The sequence below is a fragment of the Melanotaenia boesemani genome, chromosome 9, assembly GCF_017639745.1.
Source record: "Melanotaenia boesemani isolate fMelBoe1 chromosome 9, fMelBoe1.pri, whole genome shotgun sequence".
NCBI lineage: Eukaryota > Metazoa > Chordata > Actinopteri > Atheriniformes > Melanotaeniidae > Melanotaenia > Melanotaenia boesemani.
The window spans coordinates 20,315,780-20,335,818 of record NC_055690.1 but is presented as its reverse complement, the minus strand read 5'-3'; the positions used below and the strand labels follow the sequence as shown (position 1 = coordinate 20,335,818).

Below are 20,039 nucleotides of genomic sequence, written 5' to 3'. Positions count from 1 at the left end.
TCCTCAGTCTGACCTTCTCTCCATTTTTCCCTCAGAGTGGGGTGAAATGCAAAACATCACAACTACCAAGGAGCAGGTGGAGCTCAGAGGCCTTGAAAAGTTTACTAACTACAGCATCCAGGTGCTGGCATTCACCCAGGCAGGAGACGGTGTCAGGAGCAATGTGCTGTATATCCAAACCCGCGAAGACTGTGAGTCCATATGTAATTGCTCTTTTCACAAAGATAAACCAGGTCAGGAAATGACCAATGATAATATTTCATTTGGTTGGGTACATCTTTGGGGCAGCTTTAAAGGTTTTTCCTCCTGGTTTAGGCAGCAGTGTGGGAGGCAGAGAGCCAGCGGGTGTAGAGGGGGTCTTTGTAAGGCTGAGGTTGCTGATTAACAACCTCTTTGTGCTCTGATGTGCCATTACCAGTGCTAATGAGAATTAAGAAGCCAAAAAAGTGTGTGTGGTTAAGAACCCTAAGGGTGTCAGTCTTTGTGTGTGAATATGTGGAAGTGTGTTGCATGTGGACCTGTCTTTGCATTAGTGTGAATGCATGTCTGTGTACGTGCATTATTGTTTGTGTGAAAGTGTAGCACAACACCCAGCACAAAGAGAGGGATTAATTCTTTGTGGCTTAGAGAGAATTAATTTTGTGCTTACACTGGCGGGTTGTGGATTACATCCGTATCCGCCTCTCCTCTCCTTCCCTGGGGCCAGTCAGAGGAGGAGGCAAGCGTCTAGAGATGGAGAAAATGAGGGAGCGCAGGAGAGAGGGGGAGCAGAGATTTTAAGAAGTGTCATTTCAGAAAAGGCCTTTATTCTCTCTCTTTTTGCCATATCTCCATTTTATGAGCTGGCCTCAGTGCAAAAGCTCTTCAAGTATGCATATTCTCTCAGTCTTTGTGTGTGTGAGTGTGCATGTCTGTGAGTGTGTTAGTGTATGGGGAGCAAACTGAGTGTGTCTTTTTTCCCCTGATGCGAGCTGACACTTGTCCAGGGGCAACCTCTTCACAACCGTTATCTGTCTCTTTTGGTTTAACCCTTCCCTTTGCCCTCGCTTCTGTCTATAGCACATGGAAAAGTGTTTGCAGTGGAATTTTGCAAACAGCCAATTCTCAGCTTGTCATTTTATGCCTCAGTCTTTCAGATGTGCAAACAAATCAGACAGTATGCATAAGATTTATGAACACGGACATTTATTTATTTATTTATTTGGTGTTGTTTCTAAGGACCTATTGATATATTATGAGCTTAACCCACACATAAACACACACCTACAAAGAGTTTATCTCAAAAACAATCGCTTAAACATTCCTGTTAAATAGCTGCAGCTGGATTAAACTCACCACCATATTTACCCTCCCCACAAGTGGTCAAACGTTACTCTAAGGGATTTAATTGTATACGTGAGATAAAAAATTATATTGCTCATGCTTTTTTTTTTCACTGGTAGAAAACTGTACCACAGAGGTGAACAGGGCAGGGTTGCAAACAAATGCCTATCTGCACTTTGCTACAGATTATGTGGTCAAGCCTGAAGATTGGTGGAAAAGGTTTTATGGGCAGCTGAAGCCCATATTTGTATTTATACCACGTATTTATACCAAGGTGGGAAAATTGAAATAGCTACAAATTGTACTGAACTAAATCTGAAAATAAAGTGGGTTGTACTGTAAAAGAAATCTTTAAGAAGAATGAAGTTCATGTTTTGGTATGTTTCGAAGCCCTAACCTTCCAACAGAAATGGACATATCTAAGAAAAGGAACATTACAGCATCTAATATTAGACATTACATGACGTATGGCAAGATTTTAAGCTATGCAGACATATTGAAGTGTTTAGTATTTCAGTATTTAGCATTCAAGCACCACTGTTTGTGCTGTTTAATACAGTTTAAATAATCTAAGTTTTTACAGTAATTTGTTTAAATTTTTCTGTAGATATATTGATGTAAATCATCAATGAATGGCAGATAAATCAGTAGCTTCAGTTATGTCCATTTTTAATTTACACTAAATAGCAATCACTCCTAGTTAATTGAAGGTGAAAACGAATTATCTCATGCTACTATTTATTGTTTATAACGTAAGACAAAACAATTTTTAGTTCCTCTAGAAAATTTCCACATTTGCAGTTTTTATTGTCTAGATTGAAAAAATTCAATCTAGTCAAAATTCAGAATTATTCAGATTACAGCCAAAAATATCAAGAAAAATCCATCTTCAGTTCTAGTTGTTGTAAATATACTGAAGTATAATAGGTTAACATTTTTATCTTCCTTCCATTTTTTTTTTTTTTTCTCTACCCCCACTCCCTGTATGATTCAGACCCTGGACCCCCAGCTGGCATCAAAGCTGTGCCCTCCTCTGCCAGCAGTGTTGTAGTGTCATGGTTACCCCCTCACAAACCAAATGGAATCATCCGCAAATACACCATCTACTGCTCCAGCCCTGGCTCAGGCCAACCGGTGAGTTATTACAGGGGTGTGTGGAGTTTTTGGACTGACAAATGAAAAAAGAGGAAGCATCAGAAGACCAGCCCCAAACATGGCGGAGGGATAAGTCTTTTTTTTACACATAAAACAGTTTCATTTACAGATTTCATATGTAGCTAAGATAAAAATGACTATGCTTAATTAAGCTCTGTCCTGCATTTGCATGTTTATTTTTATGTGTGTGTGTGTGTGTGTGTGTGTGTGTGTGTGTGTGTGTGTGTGTGTGTGTGTGTGTGTGTGTGTGTGTGTGTGTGTGTGTGTGTGCGGACTAGTGCTGCAGTCTCAGTATGATGTGTGTGTGAAATGAGCTCTGCTCATACCGCAGCGTTTATGCGTGCAAACTCACCCTCCAGCCTCATTTACATATCTGCGTCTCATCATGTTGCCAGGACAACCTCATCTGTTCATCAACGAGGGTAGAAACAAGCTGAGAACAAATGCACACTCTTGCTCACACAAACATGCACACACAGGCACAAATAGAAATGCACTCGTAAATGTATCACACCCAAGATGTAGAGGCACATACATATACAGTGGGCAACTAATGCTTTTTATGAAGGTGTGAATTCACAAGCAAGAAAAATATCCAGCATGCATGCACACACACACACACACGAACACACTTGCACCATATAAATGTACCTTTCAAGAAAAGTACCTCTCTTCCCCATAGTCTCCCTCATTCACAAATCACTCTTTCTATCTACATATCTATCTAGCTATCTCTTTCTTTCAGTCTCTTTACCTCTCTGCCAAGCCCCCATGCAGAGTTTGGGATGATTACTATGTAAATGAGTGCGACTGGAGAGAGAGAAGGAGGGATGGGGGGGTGGTGGGTCAGACACACCGCACGGGGAGTACTTTTGTTCCTCTTTTCATTATCTCACTCTATCATTCCCTGGATCACCACTATCTCCACGCCAGAGGAATATTTTAATATCCTTTACAGCAACACACACTATGTCACTCCTTCCTCCCAACATCTACCCACCCATACAGTACATCCATTCTTTTATCCATCTATCCATCCCTCAATCCATACTCCTGCTTACAGTGGAGAGTTTACTGTAGAGACAAATGTGCAGAGGAAAGCTTTTATGTATGTGTAACAGTTAGGTGGGAAAATGCAGAGAGCATGTAAAACAGAAAGGGTTATTAAATGCACAGAGAAGTGAGAAATGGGCACATAGATGACAGGCAAAAGTGGAGATACAGGGAAATGAAGAGATGGATGAACAATGGGAAGGGAAAAGGAGGGTGATGTAGTGGGTAAAAAAAAATAGTAAAAATTTAAATAAAAATATAAAATGGAGACAGGAAATTGATGATGAGCTGGGAACGCAGTGAACTCATAAAAGGCCAAGTGGATTCCTTAATGATGACCTGTTCATAACAACATGGATACTTGTTGTTCATCTATTTGACCAGAATAGACTGTTGTGCTGACAAGAAGCTACTGTAGCAGGCAAGGACAGAGCTCAGCGACACTCAAGTGTCTTCACACATTTTACTGGTCTGGCACATTTGCCGACTCTCCAACCCATTTGACATTTGTATTCCAAGTTGTTATCAGTCAAAAATGTAAGTTGGTGTCAAACTGATGAGGTGTAGTTAAATGATTTAAGGGTGGAGAGTAAATATGAGGTCTGCTCACATTTAATCTGCTCAGTCTATCTTCTGTTTTCTTTGTGTAGGAGTGTATAGCATATACCAGAAGGTTCGGATACCTGAGGATAATTGGTGGCTAGGTGACAGGAAGTTAGAGAAAGAAAGAAAGAAAGAAAGAAAGAAAGAAAGAAAGAAAGAAAGAAAGAAAGAAAGAAAGAAAGAAAGAAAGAAAGAAAGAAAGAAAGAAAGAAAGAAAGAAAGAAAGAAAGAAAGAAAGAAAGAAAGAAAGACAGACAGAACTAGCCGTTCTGTGTGTGTGTTGAGGGAACAGTGATGCATACATGTCTAGACAGCAGACACATGGCTGGGTTAAACACACTGCAATTACACATCCACCTCCAGGTCATGTATGCCACTCTGTGTGTGTGTGTGTCCGTGTACGTTTGTACTCATTTGCGTGTAACCAATCCTCCTTCTCTGTTTATACCATTCTCCTCGCTTTTCCTCCATCTCTGATGCCTACTGCAGATATGACTGTTCATGATATCTCTGACTGACTCATTTGTCTGTTCCCTGTTGTCTTCCTCTCTCATATCTCTGTTTGCCCTCCCTGAGGAGAACAGAGGAGGTGAGGGAGTACTTCCCCGAGTCAAACCCTCCCACCTCTCTTTCCTCCAGCATTACCCACTTCTCCGCCCTGCCTTCAGCATCATATGTCTAAACAGTTTTACCTTAAAACAATGTAATATGCCCCAGAACCTCTTTACTGTCTTTCTCCTTCTGTTATCTGTTCCACTTGTACAAACTCCTGAAAAGAACATGAAGCTTGGTTCACATTATGCTGATGTTCATTCAGTCCTTGACATCATATCTGCTTATTTAAAAAAAAAATGGAAAATATTTCTTGCAGACATAATGGAGATTTTCTTACACACGCTTGTTTTACTGAAAGCAAATCAAATACTAAACGAGTTTAAAATTACTGTAAAGCCTTTTTCTAAACCAAACCAGCTTTTTTTGTTTGTTTGTTTATTTTTGTTGTTTTTTTTGGTCCTAGTTCTTGAATGCATTGTTGCTTGATTCTTTATTCTGTCAGATTTGTTCCTCTATATTAACACATTAATTTCTCTTTTTTTTTTAACAAGCTGCCAAGTGAGTATGAAGCCAATCCAGAGCTGCTGTTTTATCGGATCACCCACCTCAACCACCGGCAGCAGTACCTGATCTGGGCTGCAGCTGTAACCACTGCAGGCCGTGGTAACTTTAGTGAAAAAGTCACAGTGGAGCCAGCTGCCAAAGGTGAGTCCCTGAGTATGATATGATAACATTTTGTAAATAATCAGAGGACTAAAACAGGTGAAAATGACTAGGTATTTTACCAAATGTTTATGCTGTAGCTTTATACAATGGCCCTTTGCTGCTGCCTCTTGACCAGGTCATTGATGTAAATGAGAAATGGTTCTTTATCGATTTATCTGGTTAGCTAAGGTATAAATAAATAAAATTTAAGGGTCTACATTATTTTATGAAAATCAGTGCATGCTGTTTTTAACTTTTTAGCCAATCCATTTCTGGACTTATTCTACGGATCATTGGTGGGACTGTTATGAAGTGTGATACCACTATAGATAATGTCGTTTTAAGAGCAAACTTTGGGATTCCCACTTCATATGTTGTAGAAACACTGTTCAAATGCCACTGTGACCAGCTTGACTGCACAACAGCTTGTTTAAGTTTTCTCAGACACATGTTGTGACATTTCTTTAATTCTTGCACCATTGTTGTATCATTTCTTTACTGACAGCAGTGTTTTCAGTGAAAACCAGATGTGACTGTTTTTAACTTGTCCATATGTCCACATTTTTTGGATGAGATACACAAATGTTTCACCAATGTTTAAAGGAGAGCCTCTCAGTACTGACGGTGGCACGTCTCTGTACATAGGAATTGCATTTATCCAGTTTTTCTTGTTTTTGCAGCAGAGGTGTACTATTGATTTCAGAGTTCAGAGTGCACAAGATAAAATGTCTCTAACCAAGGAAACAATAAAAGTGTGGGGAGGGGGTAAAAGAAAAAACATTAATAAAAGGATGAGGGAAAAAAAAAAACCAAAGAAACTGACAGAGCAGGAGTAGAGCAAAGTAATAAGCAACACAATAGACAGGCAGAGTATTTAGGTAAATGAGGAAGGCAGTTACAGTAAATCAATAGGGTTTGGATTAAAGAGTTGGATAAGGTATTTGGTATGAGTAGAGTGGCTATTCACCATGCTACTCTTTCTATTATCGTTTCTCTATTTTATCGCTTATCTATTTTTCTTCTGAGTGCAAAGTGTGTGCTCGTATGGATGCATGGCTCATCTGATCAACAGCTGTAAAAGGCAGTGTCCTCCAGGCTTGCCCACTCAATACTTCATTCAACCTTAACATAACTACACTAGAGCACTTGAGATGTGATAAAAAAAAAAAAAGACAGACAGAACGAGTGGTGGAGGGACCTAGAAGAGGGTTATGTGACTGACTGAATGAATAGATATTTCTTTCATGTGATCTCTGCTCATTCTTTGTCCAGTACTATATTCTTCTTACATCCATTGCTGTACAGTTGAACATGTTACTCAGATTTCTTGTCTTCTTCAGTTAGTCCTGCTTATTGGAAGGTATATATATATATATATATATATATATATGTATATATATATGTATATATATATATATATATATACATATATATATATATATATGTGTGTGTATATTGTAGCTTAATAATTACACAACTGCCCTTCTATACATTAGTTCAAACTGTCTTTTTCTTCAATTTCACTGCCTTGATACACTGTTCTTTTCTAAAATTTTCCTCATTCTCTAACAGCCCCGGCTAAAATCCTGTCTTTTGGGGGTACAGTGACTACACCTTGGATGAAAGAGGTGCGGCTGCCCTGTAGTTCAGTGGGTGAACCCACACCAACCATAAAATGGACCAAAGACAGGTGAGAATCTGAACCAGAGATGTTGCATAAACCTGAGTGTATGTGCATAAGACAGCTGATAAGTCTTAAATTCTTCTTTTTTATTAAGAGAACAACAATATAATTTACAAGATGAATGTGATTTTTTCATGTCCCTAAGTTGATCACTTTGTTCCATAAAATCCTGATTTCAGTGTTGATTTTACACAAATATAGTCTACACAAGCAAATAGATGTCATGCCCTAGTCTGCAGCCTCCTATTCTATAGTGTTTTAACAAAAATTACATTTTAGCATCATGCTGTCAGTGTCTTTTATGTTATCACTCCTTCATTTATGCTAGTGAGGACACAGCAATCCCAGTGTCTGTTGATGGACAGCGTCTCATTCTGACCAATGGCACACTGGTGCTGCGCTCTGTCAAAGCTGAAGACTCCGGTTACTACACTTGCACAGCCACCAACACTCTGGGCTTTGACACAATTATAGTCAACCTTTTAGTGCAAGGTATGAAAGTACTGGTTTCATTTGCAGTGTGGATATTTTGTTGCCAAAAAGAATGTAAAAAATATCTCTAGTATAATAATACATGTACAGGTGTTATTTATTCATTGTGTGTCCTCCTCAGTCCCACCAGATCAACCTCGTCTAACTGTCTCCACCACTTCAACTTCCTCCATTACTCTTGCTTGGATACCAGGAGATAATGGAGGCAGCTCCATCAGAGGTACGTTACCAAAAAAGAAAAAAAAAAGAGAAAAAGAAAAGGAAAAAAGAGATAATAAAAAAAATGTGTTTCTGTGTGGCATCACTTTCCTTCTATCTACAGCTGGCATGTCTGTCATGTCTTTGTTTACCCCCCATCTCCCTCTGATGTGTCTTTTACCTGGTATATTGTTAGTGTTCAGACTCATCTGTTAGTTTATTGAATAGTGTCCTGGTTTTACGTTTCCCTGTTGACTGTGTGTCTGTCTGATTATCTGATTATTGGTGATCTGCGTGTGCCTGAATGGGCATGAATGCAAATGTAATTTCAGCAGCTCTCGTTCATCCTGTTTGTCAGTATGGGGGTGTAGCAGGATCACCAGTCCGACTCCTTGTTGCTTTTTATCTTTATATGACACAATCAGGCAATGGGCATGTATTTACTTTAGTGTAGTGTTTCTGGATTTAACTGTGGGAGGGCTACTTATTTGCACCTCATGATTACAAAATCTATAACTGTAAAGATTCTAAAAGCATTTTCACATTCAATATGAGCCATTTTTTATTATTTTGTGAAGTATAATTTGAAGCCCCCAAAGCTGTCACAAAATATTTCTTTTCATATCAGTAACCGAAATACCCAAAAGGCCCAGAGAAAGATTGTTGTTGAGCATTTTTTATGCGCATGGAAATAGGAAGCAATAAAATATTCAATGCAAACACTGTGCTGGATGTGCAGCTTTGTATTCAAATAATGATGCTCCACCAAGTTGTATTTGCATACGTCATCTGTCCCTCAAATATGCATGAAGCCTATCTTTATGTCTTGTATGTATATGAGAATAGCCGCCTTTGTATGAGCCCATCTGTGCAGCGTCTGCAATATGCAATGCGGAAGTTCCCCATTAAGCACTGATTCTTCAGTGTTACTAAAATGGCAATTACAGCCATTTCAACCTGTTAAAAGTTCTTCTTTTGACTTGTTTAGTAATAACATGAAAAAACACTGATACCCAAATTCACATTTCTATTGGCTTGTGATCTCATGTTTAAGAGAAGTAGAGTAAAAGAGAGCATAAAGAAACAGAGAGAAAGAAATTTATGCATGCATGATTACAGACAGACAGAAGGAAAGATAGACAGAGGATTAGATGGAAAGTGTCTCAGAGCAGGAGGGAGTTGGCTCTCCAAGGCGGCTGATTATAAAAACAGTCACCATATTGCAAACCCTCATTTGCATAGATGCTCAGTCAGCGCCATCCCAGGCTTGGGGTTTGTAGGTAACTAATGGCGGCATATATGGAGAGCAGCTAGACCATCCTCCAGCTGAGACTTAACTGAGTGAAAGTAGCACAGTTATTCATTGCCATCTAGTGGACAGTAAATGTACAAAGCCATAAAGTTTTAGAGTAAACATGTAATAAAGAAATATTTTCATCACTGTTTCTTTTTCTTGTAATACAGGATTTGTGCTGCAATACTCTGTGGACAACACGGAGGAATGGAAAGATGCTTTTATCAGCTCTAGCGAGCGTTCATTTAAACTGGACAATCTGCGTTGTGGGACCTGGTATAAAGTCAAGTTGGCTGCTAAGAACAGCGTTGGTGCTGGACGCATCAGCGAGATCATTGAGGCAAAGACTCATGGGCGAGGTGAGAAGAAGGAAAGTTAATTTAAAAAAAATATTGTTTGCAATAATAATAACAAATAGAAGCACTCAGAGAGAGCAGACCTCTGCCAAGCCAGAGGTTCATTCACCTGAGAAAAACCCTAACAGCATACCCAGTCACCAACTGCATTACCAACCCCATTACGTAAACTTCAAGCTTATATCATTATTTATTTCCATCATCAGCATAGCATAGCTGCCGCGTCTTATTTAGGACCCTTGACCCTGGAAACATACTGTTAGTCACCAAGTTGAAGCAAATGGCTATAATAGTTTTATAATAATTTGCGTTTTCTTACCCTGATGCACCCTGCCAGAGGCAGCCTACTACCTACAATACAGGCCTGTGGCCTGGTTTTGCTACAGTTGGTCAGGTCTAGGTTCAGCCACATTATATACCCAAAGAATGAGGCCAGCTGACTACCTGAATGTACTGAGTGAGCAGGTTATTTCATCAATAATTTTTTTCTTCCCTGATGGCACGGCCATATTCCAAGATGAAAATGCTAGAATTCATCTGGCTCAAATTGTGAAAGAGTGGTTCAAGGAGCAAGAAACATCATTTTTACGATTGGCTACCACAGAGTCCAGACCTGAACCCCACTGAGAATCTTTGAGATGTTCTGGAGAAGACTTTGTGCAGTCGTCGGATTCCCATCATCAACACAAGATCTTGGTGAAAAATGAATGCAACACTGGATGGAAATAAATCTTGTGACATTGCAGAAGCTTATTGAAACAATGCCACAGCGAATGTAATCAAAGCTCCAATGAGACCAAATGTGACCTTTTTTTGGGTTGCTGCTTTTCCAAGTTGGAAACGCTTACCCCTCTACATTATATTTAGTATTGGTAACAAGTGTTGCATTCATTCCATATTGCATTTTTGTTCTATTGCTACTTTAACTTGAAGAAAAAACCTCCATTGCTGACTTGGCAAAAGTTTGCTTTTGCTGAAGGATGTAGGCCAGCTTATGCTAACTTAGGCTCCCAAATTTACTGTGAACAAGCTAAATATTTTTATTTCTTACAAAATGTAAACAGGTGTAGACAAATGATATTTTTGCTTTTTCAGAGCCACAGTTCAACAAAGACCAACCTGTCTTCACCCACATTAACTCCAGCCACGCTCGCCTCAACTTGCAGGGTTGGGCAAGTGGAGGCTGTCCAATCACTTCTGTCACACTGGAGTTTCGACCAAAAGGTGATTAATTGATTTTTAAGTTTTCATATGTCTGTAATATTTAAAAACGTAAAAATAAAACAGATAAAGAAATTTTTAAAAAAACTTTAAAATGTTAAGACAATTAAAGAATTTTTCTATAGAAGCTAACAAAATGAATAAATTTAACATTAGTTTGTATGATTGTGTAGGTACATGGGCATGGCAGAATGTGCGTACCAATGCCACCACAGACGTCTTTCTGGCAGAACTGCGTGAGGCCACCTGGTATGAACTGAAGATGAAAGCATGTAACAGTGCTGGCTGTGGCAACCAGAGCTCCCAGTTTGCAACGCTGGACTATGATGGCAGTAAGCAAAAGATTTTCCTTGTTTGGCATGTCATTTATATTTATTGTCTGCTGCATTAATAAACAAAATGAAATGAAAATATGTATGTTGCAGTCATGGAAATGTTGTAACTAGTCTTCTCTCATCCTGGATGTGAACAGGCACAATTCCTCCCATTAAATCTCCCCTGGAAAAGAACGACGATGTCAAAAAGCTGTTCTCCATTGGTTGTCCAGTGATCCTGGTCACGCTCGGCATTGCACTGCTCTTCATCATTCGCAAGAAGCGCAAAGAGAAGAGGCTGAAGAGATTAAGAGGTAAGAGAGTAATGTAGGAGAAAGGGAAACAAGTGATAGGTATACATTTACAAGAAGAGCAACGTGATGCTCAGAGATTCCTGAAGCAGTGACACTCTTAAAACAAATTTATGGCATCGTGTTTATTATAAAAGATTGATCTGTAGGGATTTTTTTTTTATTAATTTTTTTTAGATGCCAAAAGCCTGGCAGAGATGCTTATCAGGTAAGATCAGGGTTTTCCTGGCTTGGTAATCTAGTCCATATCATATATAGTGTAACTTAAAACTTACTTAGAATTTTAAAAAACTATGAATGATTTTGTTTGCTATTCTTGAATCTTTGGATTAGTAAAAACAACCGGAGCTTTGACACACCGGTTAAAGGACCTCCTCAGGGCCCACGGCTACACATCGACATCCCGAGAGTGCAGTTACTAATTGAGGATAAAGAAGGCATCAAGCAAATTGGTGAGAGGAAAAGAGAGTTGTGTGTTCATATCGATCAAATGAACTGAATCAAATGATCATTACACTGATAATTTGTGAATTTGGTGACCTGCAATCATTTTATCATTTTATCTCTAGGTGATGACAAAGCTACTATCCCTGTGACAGACACAGAGTTCAACCAAACTGGGAACCCTCAGAGCTTCTGCACTGGTGTGTCTGTCCATCACCCTGCCCTCATCCAAAACACCGGTCCATTAATAGACATGTCTGACATCAGACCAGGAACCAGTATGTGGTTTTTTTCATCACTGTCCATCTAACCAGAAGCAGCGTTATAGGTTCTAGTGCAAATGCCTTATTTACCATGAATACAGTAAGTGGTGTAAGCATGAACTGTGTCAAATTCTTGCAAGCCAGTAAGCCCAGGTTTAAGTTAATGTCATGTTATTAGTGAGTAGATCAGAGAAACTAAGTTGTAACAGCCTGTGTATATATGTACATCACTCTTATTTATTCATCCATTTACCACCAGACCCAGTGTCAAGAAAGAGTGTTAAATCAGCCCACAGTATCAGGAACCGCTACTCCAGTCAGTGGACTCTGACCAAGTGTCAGTCTTCTACGCCGGCCCGCACTCTCACTTCAGACTGGCGCACAGTTGGCTCCCAGCATGGCATCACAGTCACAGAGAGTGACAGCTACAGTGCCAGCCTCTCACAGGACACAGGTTGGTGCAAGGGTTAAATGGCACTTAGAACTGTTTGCATCTACCATATGATTATGTTTAAAAAATATAGGAGTGCTGTTATTGTAGTGTGGACTAAGATTGTTTTGTGAACCCTGGCAGAATGCACTCACCTTGAATTCCTGTTTTTTTTACACCTTCTATAGATAAAGGACGAAACAGCATGGTGTCTACAGAGAGTGCCTCCTCAACCTACGAGGAGTTGGCAAGAGCATATGAGCATGCCAAGCTGGAGGAGCACCTTCAACATGCCAAATTTGAGATTACAGAGTGCTTTATCTCTGACAGCTCATCTGATCAGATGACCACAGGTACCAATGACAATGCAGATAGCATGACATCTATGAGCACACCATCAGAGCCTGGTATCTGCCGTTTCACTGCCTCTCCACCCAAACCCCAAGACTACGACCGTGGCAAGAATGTAGCTGTGCCCATTCCACATCGCGCCAAGAGTGAGTGTTTGATGCTAATTTTTATTTATTTATTTTTTTGCCTTTGACTGAAGCAGGATTTTTAGTCAAATTAAACTTAACTGTTCCTTTCCAGGTGACTACTGCAACTTACCCCTCTACATGAAGTCAGATCCCTTTTTTCGAAAGCGGTCAGAACATCATGACCCTTGTCCAGTGGTTCCACCGCGTGAAGCCTCTATTCGTGGCCTGGCCCAACGGGCTTACCACACCCAGGGTCGCCATGTGACTATGGACTCTGCAAAGCAGCAGGCCCTTACAATGGGCCACTCTGGCCTGTCCAACCTCACTTCCTCTGGGGCTTCCTCTGGAGGAGCAACAGGAGGCGGTGGTGGAGGTAGCGGAAGTGGAGGGTTGTCTGCTAGCTCTAGTAGCTCCACACTTCCACAAAGGACTCTCACCATGCCTGGCTCATCTGCTGCATCTGCTCAGATTGCAGCTGCTTCTGCAGCTGCTACTGCCGCAGCTGCAGGGGCATCATCCTGCTCCGGTGGAGGTGGGTCAGCAGGGCCCACAGGAGGGACCCCTGGAGGTGCCTCCTCTTCTTCCTCCAAGATGGGAGGATCCAGAGACTCTCTTTTGGAGAGCAGCTCCTCGGGTTTAGGCAGACTGCAGAAGCAGAGGGATGGAGGCTCCGGGGCTTACTCCAAGTCCTACACATTGGTGTAGCCCACCATCACCGGGGTCTGTCACTGTAACTCTTAATAAAATTCTGGTCAAGCCAGTGCTTGTCTGGAGCCTTTATGGTTAACATGGGGTGAGGAACTACACATGCACAGCTTACCCATTAGTGCCTGTGCTGCACCAGGCTACAGGGAGCTGGTTAGGTTCCCACTGACACTATTGTTGGAAGGGGTCAGAGTTGGGTCTCCACAGCACAAGGGTTAGCCTTTCTTTTCTGCCTGATTGCTTTCTTATTTCTTTGTTATTATTCTGTCATTATGCTTTCTGATTTCATCACCCTGGAAGTCACTTACCAAAACATAAATAATCTATCTGTTCACTCCTTATTTAAACTTTTCTGGCAAGGACACAGTAGTTATACACAAAATGCTTTCCACATCCGCTGTCTTGTTTACTGAATCAAGACAGTTGTAGAATGAACCAGGTATCTTGAGATGTGTGCTTTTAGGTTTTAAAATCTGTTATTTTTCTGGTCTCCTATGGAAAATTAGCTCATATCATAGCATTGTGCCATGGCGGGATGCTTATACTGTATGCATAAAACACCAGCTCTGGTGTTACATTGGCTCTGTGAGGTTAGTCCATCATGGATTCATACAACAGAGACAGTGGAAGAACTGTTGTCTCAATACTTAGTTTGGAGCCACGGGGTCTTTACTTATACATGCAATTGATGACACACCATAGTGGTCATTAGTAAAGCTTTTATGAACAGACTCAAAGCAGAGTGGATAAAAATGTTAAGCATCATCAAATGAAACATGATTTCAGATCTTTTTTCATCAGTTTTTGGTTTATTTTTCAATGACTGAATTATACTCTCATGTGCACTAAGAAAAAGTTAGAATGGATACAAATAACAGAAAACGTCAAAAGCCTGCGTGTGCGTGTGTGTGTGGGTGTATATGTGTAAATATAAATGTATACATGTGGCAGGCACACACCAACAATGGACCTTTTTAAAGTCAATCTTTATGCTGACTTCTTGGGCAGATGTCTCTGTCGAAGCAGAACCCCTCCCCATTGTTTATTTTGTACTTGTTAAAGGGGATATGAAACAGTAATGATGTAGATGATGCTGAAAATGTAACACTATGATTCTAATTTGGTCCAGCATTTTGAACTTTGTTTTGTTGACTGTGACTGACAACATGGCAGAGGAAGTGCAAACTACTGACGATGAAGAAGAAGGTTTATGAGAATGCAATTCCAGATGTTTAAAGATAGGTTCCTCCTTTGTCTCTTTAAATTCAGAGCAACAAAGGAAAATACCCTTTTATAGATCATCATGGTGCAACAATACCATAAATTCACTCATTTTACCTGTTATCTCTTTGCATTCTTTCCCACCTTTCCTTGTAGCCACCCAATTCCCCCGTCATTTCCATACAGTGTCACTGTGATCTACAGCTAGCGTACAAGCTAGTCAATGACAGACACAGACTGAGAGAAGAGGTCTAATATGCACAGACAGGCAGACATGCTTTTTGACTTTCAGTGACAACTTGACTGGAGAATCAAGTTGTAAACACAGCAAATTTTTAGAGATGTGTAAGAAAAATTCATATTTATATGATCATGAATTTATGAAGACACTGAGATTATAGTCAGAATGATCAAGTGTTGATGTGACTTGAAAATGAGCAGCAGATGCAGAAATAAGTGGTCTTTAAAACTAAGAACTTTCTTCAAACCCCTCCACCTTTCAGAAGTTGATTTTAGCTTTATGCATGGTACTGTAGCTGTTCCATTTTTTTCATTTTGTTATCTTTGTTTGCTTTTATGTTTGTTTTGTTTCTCATTTCTTCTCCTGAAGCTTAATCCCATAACAAAGATCGTTCCAAAAAAAGAGTTGCTCCAAAAGTTTTGCAATGGTAAAACATAACATCAGGGCTCTCGCAATAGAAAAAGGAAAAAGATATCATATATGTTTCTTTTCAAAAGTATGTACATATATATTTCTATTCAAATATATAGCAAATATATGAATATTGAAAAAAGCAGAGAAGTATAAAAGCCGCTCTAATTGAAAATATATATAAAAGATCACAAGACAATCGCTCAGAGTGAAGAATCACAAGAAGGATGGAAGAAAATGAAGAAGGGAAGTTTAAACGGGTATTACAACCATGGACAGAAGATTTTGGAGAAAAAGGAGGTGGTGTGAAAGTAAGTTAGTGTTAATGGTGAAAGTGAGGTTTGAGGAATGATACATCGACCCCCTTGTGATTTTGTGAAGGACAAGCACAGTGTGGGATTGTGTTGCTGATTAACTGTGGTCTATGGCTCAGTGCAGAAAGTGTGGTGTTGCAAAAGAAAACAGTAAAACAAGGACAGCCTACAGTAATTGAGCCTCTTGTGTTATGTTGTATTGTACCTTTCCAAAGGTTTATTCATAAACAATGCCTTTACTATATTTAACACAGAAGACCAACAAGCATTTCTGTTTCTTATCTGTATCTTTGCAAGTTCCCTCCAAAAATCCAGGACTGCAAGCCGGTGAACATGTCACAAAGTTAGAATTATAACTGCAGATAACTGTGTTCTTGCTTAATTTCATATTCAAATTTGACAAGGGAGACTTGTATTTTGCTTCCTATGGTTAGTCATGGATGTGATGCCTTTTATTTTGGCCTTTATGTTTCAAGTTATGCAAATACTTGTCCTGAGGAAAAAACATGAGTTTGGGAAATGGTTAGACCTGTTTTGACAAACGAAAACAGGAGCTACCTGACTCCACTTGTATGGATATTAGCTGGATTGATGAAATAAACTTTTAACCAACATGCTTTTCCCAGATGTTCACTGAAGTTGATAACATTGATTTTCTGTCAGTTTGCTGGAAGTAAATGTAATTTTTATGTTTAAAGAACACTCCACCATGATTTTTGTGTGAATTATTGACCAGAAACGTTTCCTGTTCCTGCTCCTCAAAAGAAGCAGTACAATTTTGTATGTTTTAATTTTCTTCTTCATTTTAACCAGATTTGTGAAGCACTGCAAAAACACTTTGGTGATTGATGTGTTACGTTTATTTTCACTTCTTAACCTAAGCTGACACAATGCATCAGCCTGAGAAAAACTAAAAGAAAACAAATAAAAAAAAAACTTTGCAGCTGGTTGCCTTACTTTTTAAAATCATCTCAACTTTATCTTTAAGAGCTAAGCTAGTTCATTTCTTTTTAATCAGAAGCTCAGTTTTAAAGGTCATTTCAATAACATCGACATTGAACATTGAGTTATTTTCCATTCTCAGCCATTCCTTTTGACCACTTTTTAAATTTTAATAATTCATTATGTAAAAATGATCTTTGGATTTGTCCTTAAAATATAATAACATACTTTCAAACTGACTTCTTCTGCATGTGAAAGGCCAACTTCACATTTTTCACATCTGCCAACAATTCAAACTTCCACAGCTTCCTCCTCTGTACCCTTTTTGCCCCAATTTTCAACATTGTTTCTACATTATAACAGAAGACTTGTGTACATAAGGAAGTGTTTTGTATAAATGAGTACTATTTTCAACATCTTCACTAAAAACCAGGGCACAATGTAAACATTGAACTAAAGTTAATGTAATGAGAAACTATAGAAATATAATGATAACTACTTTATGCTGTTTTTGGACCAGTTAAAACATGTGGACCATGCATAGTTACAGTAATTAATAATTTTTTTTTCTTATTTTACTGAGACTTTGGTTTCATAGCCTGTTTTTTCTATTTTGGTTTGTTTTTAATTTAAAATTGTTTTGTTATCCCACTTTTTAGGGGAGGCTGCAGAGGCATTGCATGCTTTGAAAATTTTGCTGGTTATAAAAGAAAACGGGAAAGTGTGAATTGAATGATTTAAAAAGGGGTTTAATGAAAAATGAACATTTAAGATATCCTGAGGATGTCCCTAAAACTTTGGAAAAGTGTTGCTTCAATTTGCAGTTGCTTGTGTTTAAATCTAAATTTTTCTTTTCTATGAAAACAAACAAAAATGGGAGAAAAAAAATCACACCTTGTGCAATAAAGCTATCTTTTTATAAACTGTGATGATATTGTTTGTTTTTTCAGGCTCATTTAGTATTTGAGATAAAGTGTATGAAGACTCCGTTTTACTGTAATCAGACCTCAATATGAATATGTTTTATGAGGACTATACTAGCTGTAGGAAAATCAAATAAAAAATTGCAATGTCTTTAAATTTCACAGTAAAGACACTGGTTCCAGTTAAAAAAAAAAAAAAGAAAAAAATAAGGAACTTGAATGTGAGCACCACAAAATGAAGAATTCACAAAGTTTTAATAAAACCTATTTAAATTATATTTAAAAATGACTGCATGATGCAACAGGTGGTTGAACATAGGTCAAATGTTCAGCTACTCGCCAGTCATAATTTCTTTTATGTAAAACTGTTTAGTTTTACAAGTAACTAAATCTTGTGGCATGATTTTTAAAGTTTAGTCTAGATGGTTTTCTTTCTATCATCATATTTGATTTCCATCCATCCATCCATTCATCCATCCATCCATCCATCCATCCTTCCATTCTCCTCTGCTTATCCGGGGTTGGCTCATGGAGGCAGTTGCTTAAGCAGGGAAGCCCAAATTGCTCTGTCCACGGCCATTTCTTCCAGCTCATCTATGGGATCCCAAGGTGTTCCCAAGTGTAACTTCCAATGACCCACAACGTCCCAAGTCGAGGTGAGCAGCATCCCATTCCCACTGTACACAGTGTTAATGGAGCACTGTTTACCCCTCCGAAACTTCCGGATGGTGGACCAGAATCTCCTCACCAGACCTTCCCAGCAGACCCTCATTACACGTTTCGACCTGCCATGCCTGACCGGCATCCTCCCCCTCCATCTGCCTCAACTCACTACCAGGTGATGATCAACTGACAGCTTCACCCCTCTCTTCATCCAAGACATCCAGCAACACGATTACAAAGTTGATCATCAAACTGCCGAGGTTTGAGTTGCCAGAATCCCTGCCTTCGGCCACCACCCAACTTACATTGTACCTGACCCCCATGGCCCCTCCTATTGGTGGTGATCACAGGAAAGGGGGCCCATGTCACCCTTTCGGGTTGAGCCTGACTAGGCACCATGGGCATAGGCCGGGCCACCAGGAACTCACCTCCATGCCCTCTCCTCCAGGCCTGGCACCAAAGGGGGCCCCGGTGACCCTCATCTAGGCAACAGAAACTTAGCTCCCATATTATTTTTTATTATGGGAGTATGCTGAGCCACACTTTGTCTGGTCCCTCACTGAGATCCAAGTTTGTCATGGGTGACTCCAGGGGCATTAACCCCCAACAACATAGCAAAACTATGACTAATTTAAAGACCCATTTGTAGTTTCACAGCACAGGCCATGAGTAATTAGATTAGCATGGCTTAATTTTTTAAAACCAGCATGCTGCTGCTGGGATCAGCCAGGTATCTCCTCCAGTGGAGGAATTTTCAAGCAAAACTCATCAAAATCAGTCCCTGAAGTCAAAACTCCCCTGAAAGCATTCTTTGCCCTCCAGACCTCCTTATGCACTTTCAGTTCGGCAACCGAAAACACCCTCCAGGCCCCTAGAACCAAGCCTTGTACCATGAGTGATCAGATCTTTTTCTCTGTATCTCTGAGACTGCAGATGCTTTCAAATGAGACATAAAAAGCTTTATTTTTAGGAAAGTATTCTGCTTAATTCTTTTAAGAAGTTAACTTTTTAATCTTAATCTTAAAATTGTATGTTTTTTTCTACTCTTTAGTGCTTTGAGATTGCCAAAATGAGGTGCCTTACAGCAAAAAATTTCTTTTTCTTCTTCTTCTTCTTCTCCTTCTCCTCCTCCTCCTCCTCCTTCTTCTTCTTCTTCTTCTTCTTCTTCTTCTTCTTCTTCTTCTTCTTCTTCTTCTTCTTCTTCTTCTTCTTCTTCTTCTTCTTCTTCTTCTTCTTATTATTATTATTATTATTATTATTATTATTATTATTATTTATTTATTGTTATTTATTTATTGTCATTACCATTAACTTAAATATAACCCATTTCCATAGAAGAGGCCTTGTTGCAATGTAGTTGGGTTAGGCAACTTAAGCTGCAGTTACATGTTGTGAATATTTCTAGATGGGTTAATCTATTCTTAATTTTTTGTCATTACAGCATACAATTTCTGAATGTGATTTCAGATAAACTAATTTAACAAACTAAAAACAAGTCTACTCTAAAGGTTGTTGCACATTTTAGAAGTGCAGTTTTTGCTGCTAAGGAAAACTATTGGATAATGAAGGAGGTGACTGGGCAGGTGGAGGAGCAGCAGCCACATAACGGATTAATCATCATCATCATCATCTTTATTTGTCAGACTCAAGGTCCATAAAAAGAAACATCAAACAAACACAGCAACAACAACAACAGTTATAAAAGACACTTATACCAGTGTTTCCACAGAGAAGACTGG

General features: G+C 39.2%; 1 protein-coding gene across 2 annotated transcripts in view; it reads left to right on the top strand.

The window, feature by feature from the left end:
* LOC121645665 (Down syndrome cell adhesion molecule-like protein 1 homolog) overlaps positions 1-17,637 on the top strand; it is a 106,351-nt gene extending 88,714 nt beyond the window's left edge. The window contains exons 20-35 of one of the 2 annotated variants that reach the window (XM_041994249.1): positions 36-191; positions 2,318-2,457; positions 5,241-5,394; positions 6,967-7,084; positions 7,407-7,570; positions 7,692-7,790; positions 9,233-9,421; positions 10,514-10,642; positions 10,813-10,971; positions 11,112-11,267; positions 11,442-11,472; positions 11,598-11,716; positions 11,834-11,986; positions 12,231-12,425; positions 12,590-12,898; positions 12,993-17,637. In XM_041994249.1, coding sequence (XP_041850183.1) covers positions 36-191; positions 2,318-2,457; positions 5,241-5,394; positions 6,967-7,084; positions 7,407-7,570; positions 7,692-7,790; positions 9,233-9,421; positions 10,514-10,642; positions 10,813-10,971; positions 11,112-11,267; positions 11,442-11,472; positions 11,598-11,716; positions 11,834-11,986; positions 12,231-12,425; positions 12,590-12,898; positions 12,993-13,585 — 2,864 coding nt within the window. In that variant the 3' untranslated portion in view covers positions 13,586-17,637. Of the gene's footprint in view, positions 1-35; positions 192-2,317; positions 2,458-5,240; positions 5,395-6,966; positions 7,085-7,406; positions 7,571-7,691; positions 7,791-9,232; positions 9,422-10,513; positions 10,643-10,812; positions 10,972-11,111; positions 11,268-11,441; positions 11,473-11,597; positions 11,717-11,833; positions 12,072-12,230; positions 12,426-12,589; positions 12,899-12,992 lie in introns of those variants that run through there. The other variant, XR_006011479.1, reaches the window with a different exon arrangement.
* The last annotated feature ends 2,402 nt before the right edge of the window (positions 17,638-20,039 follow it).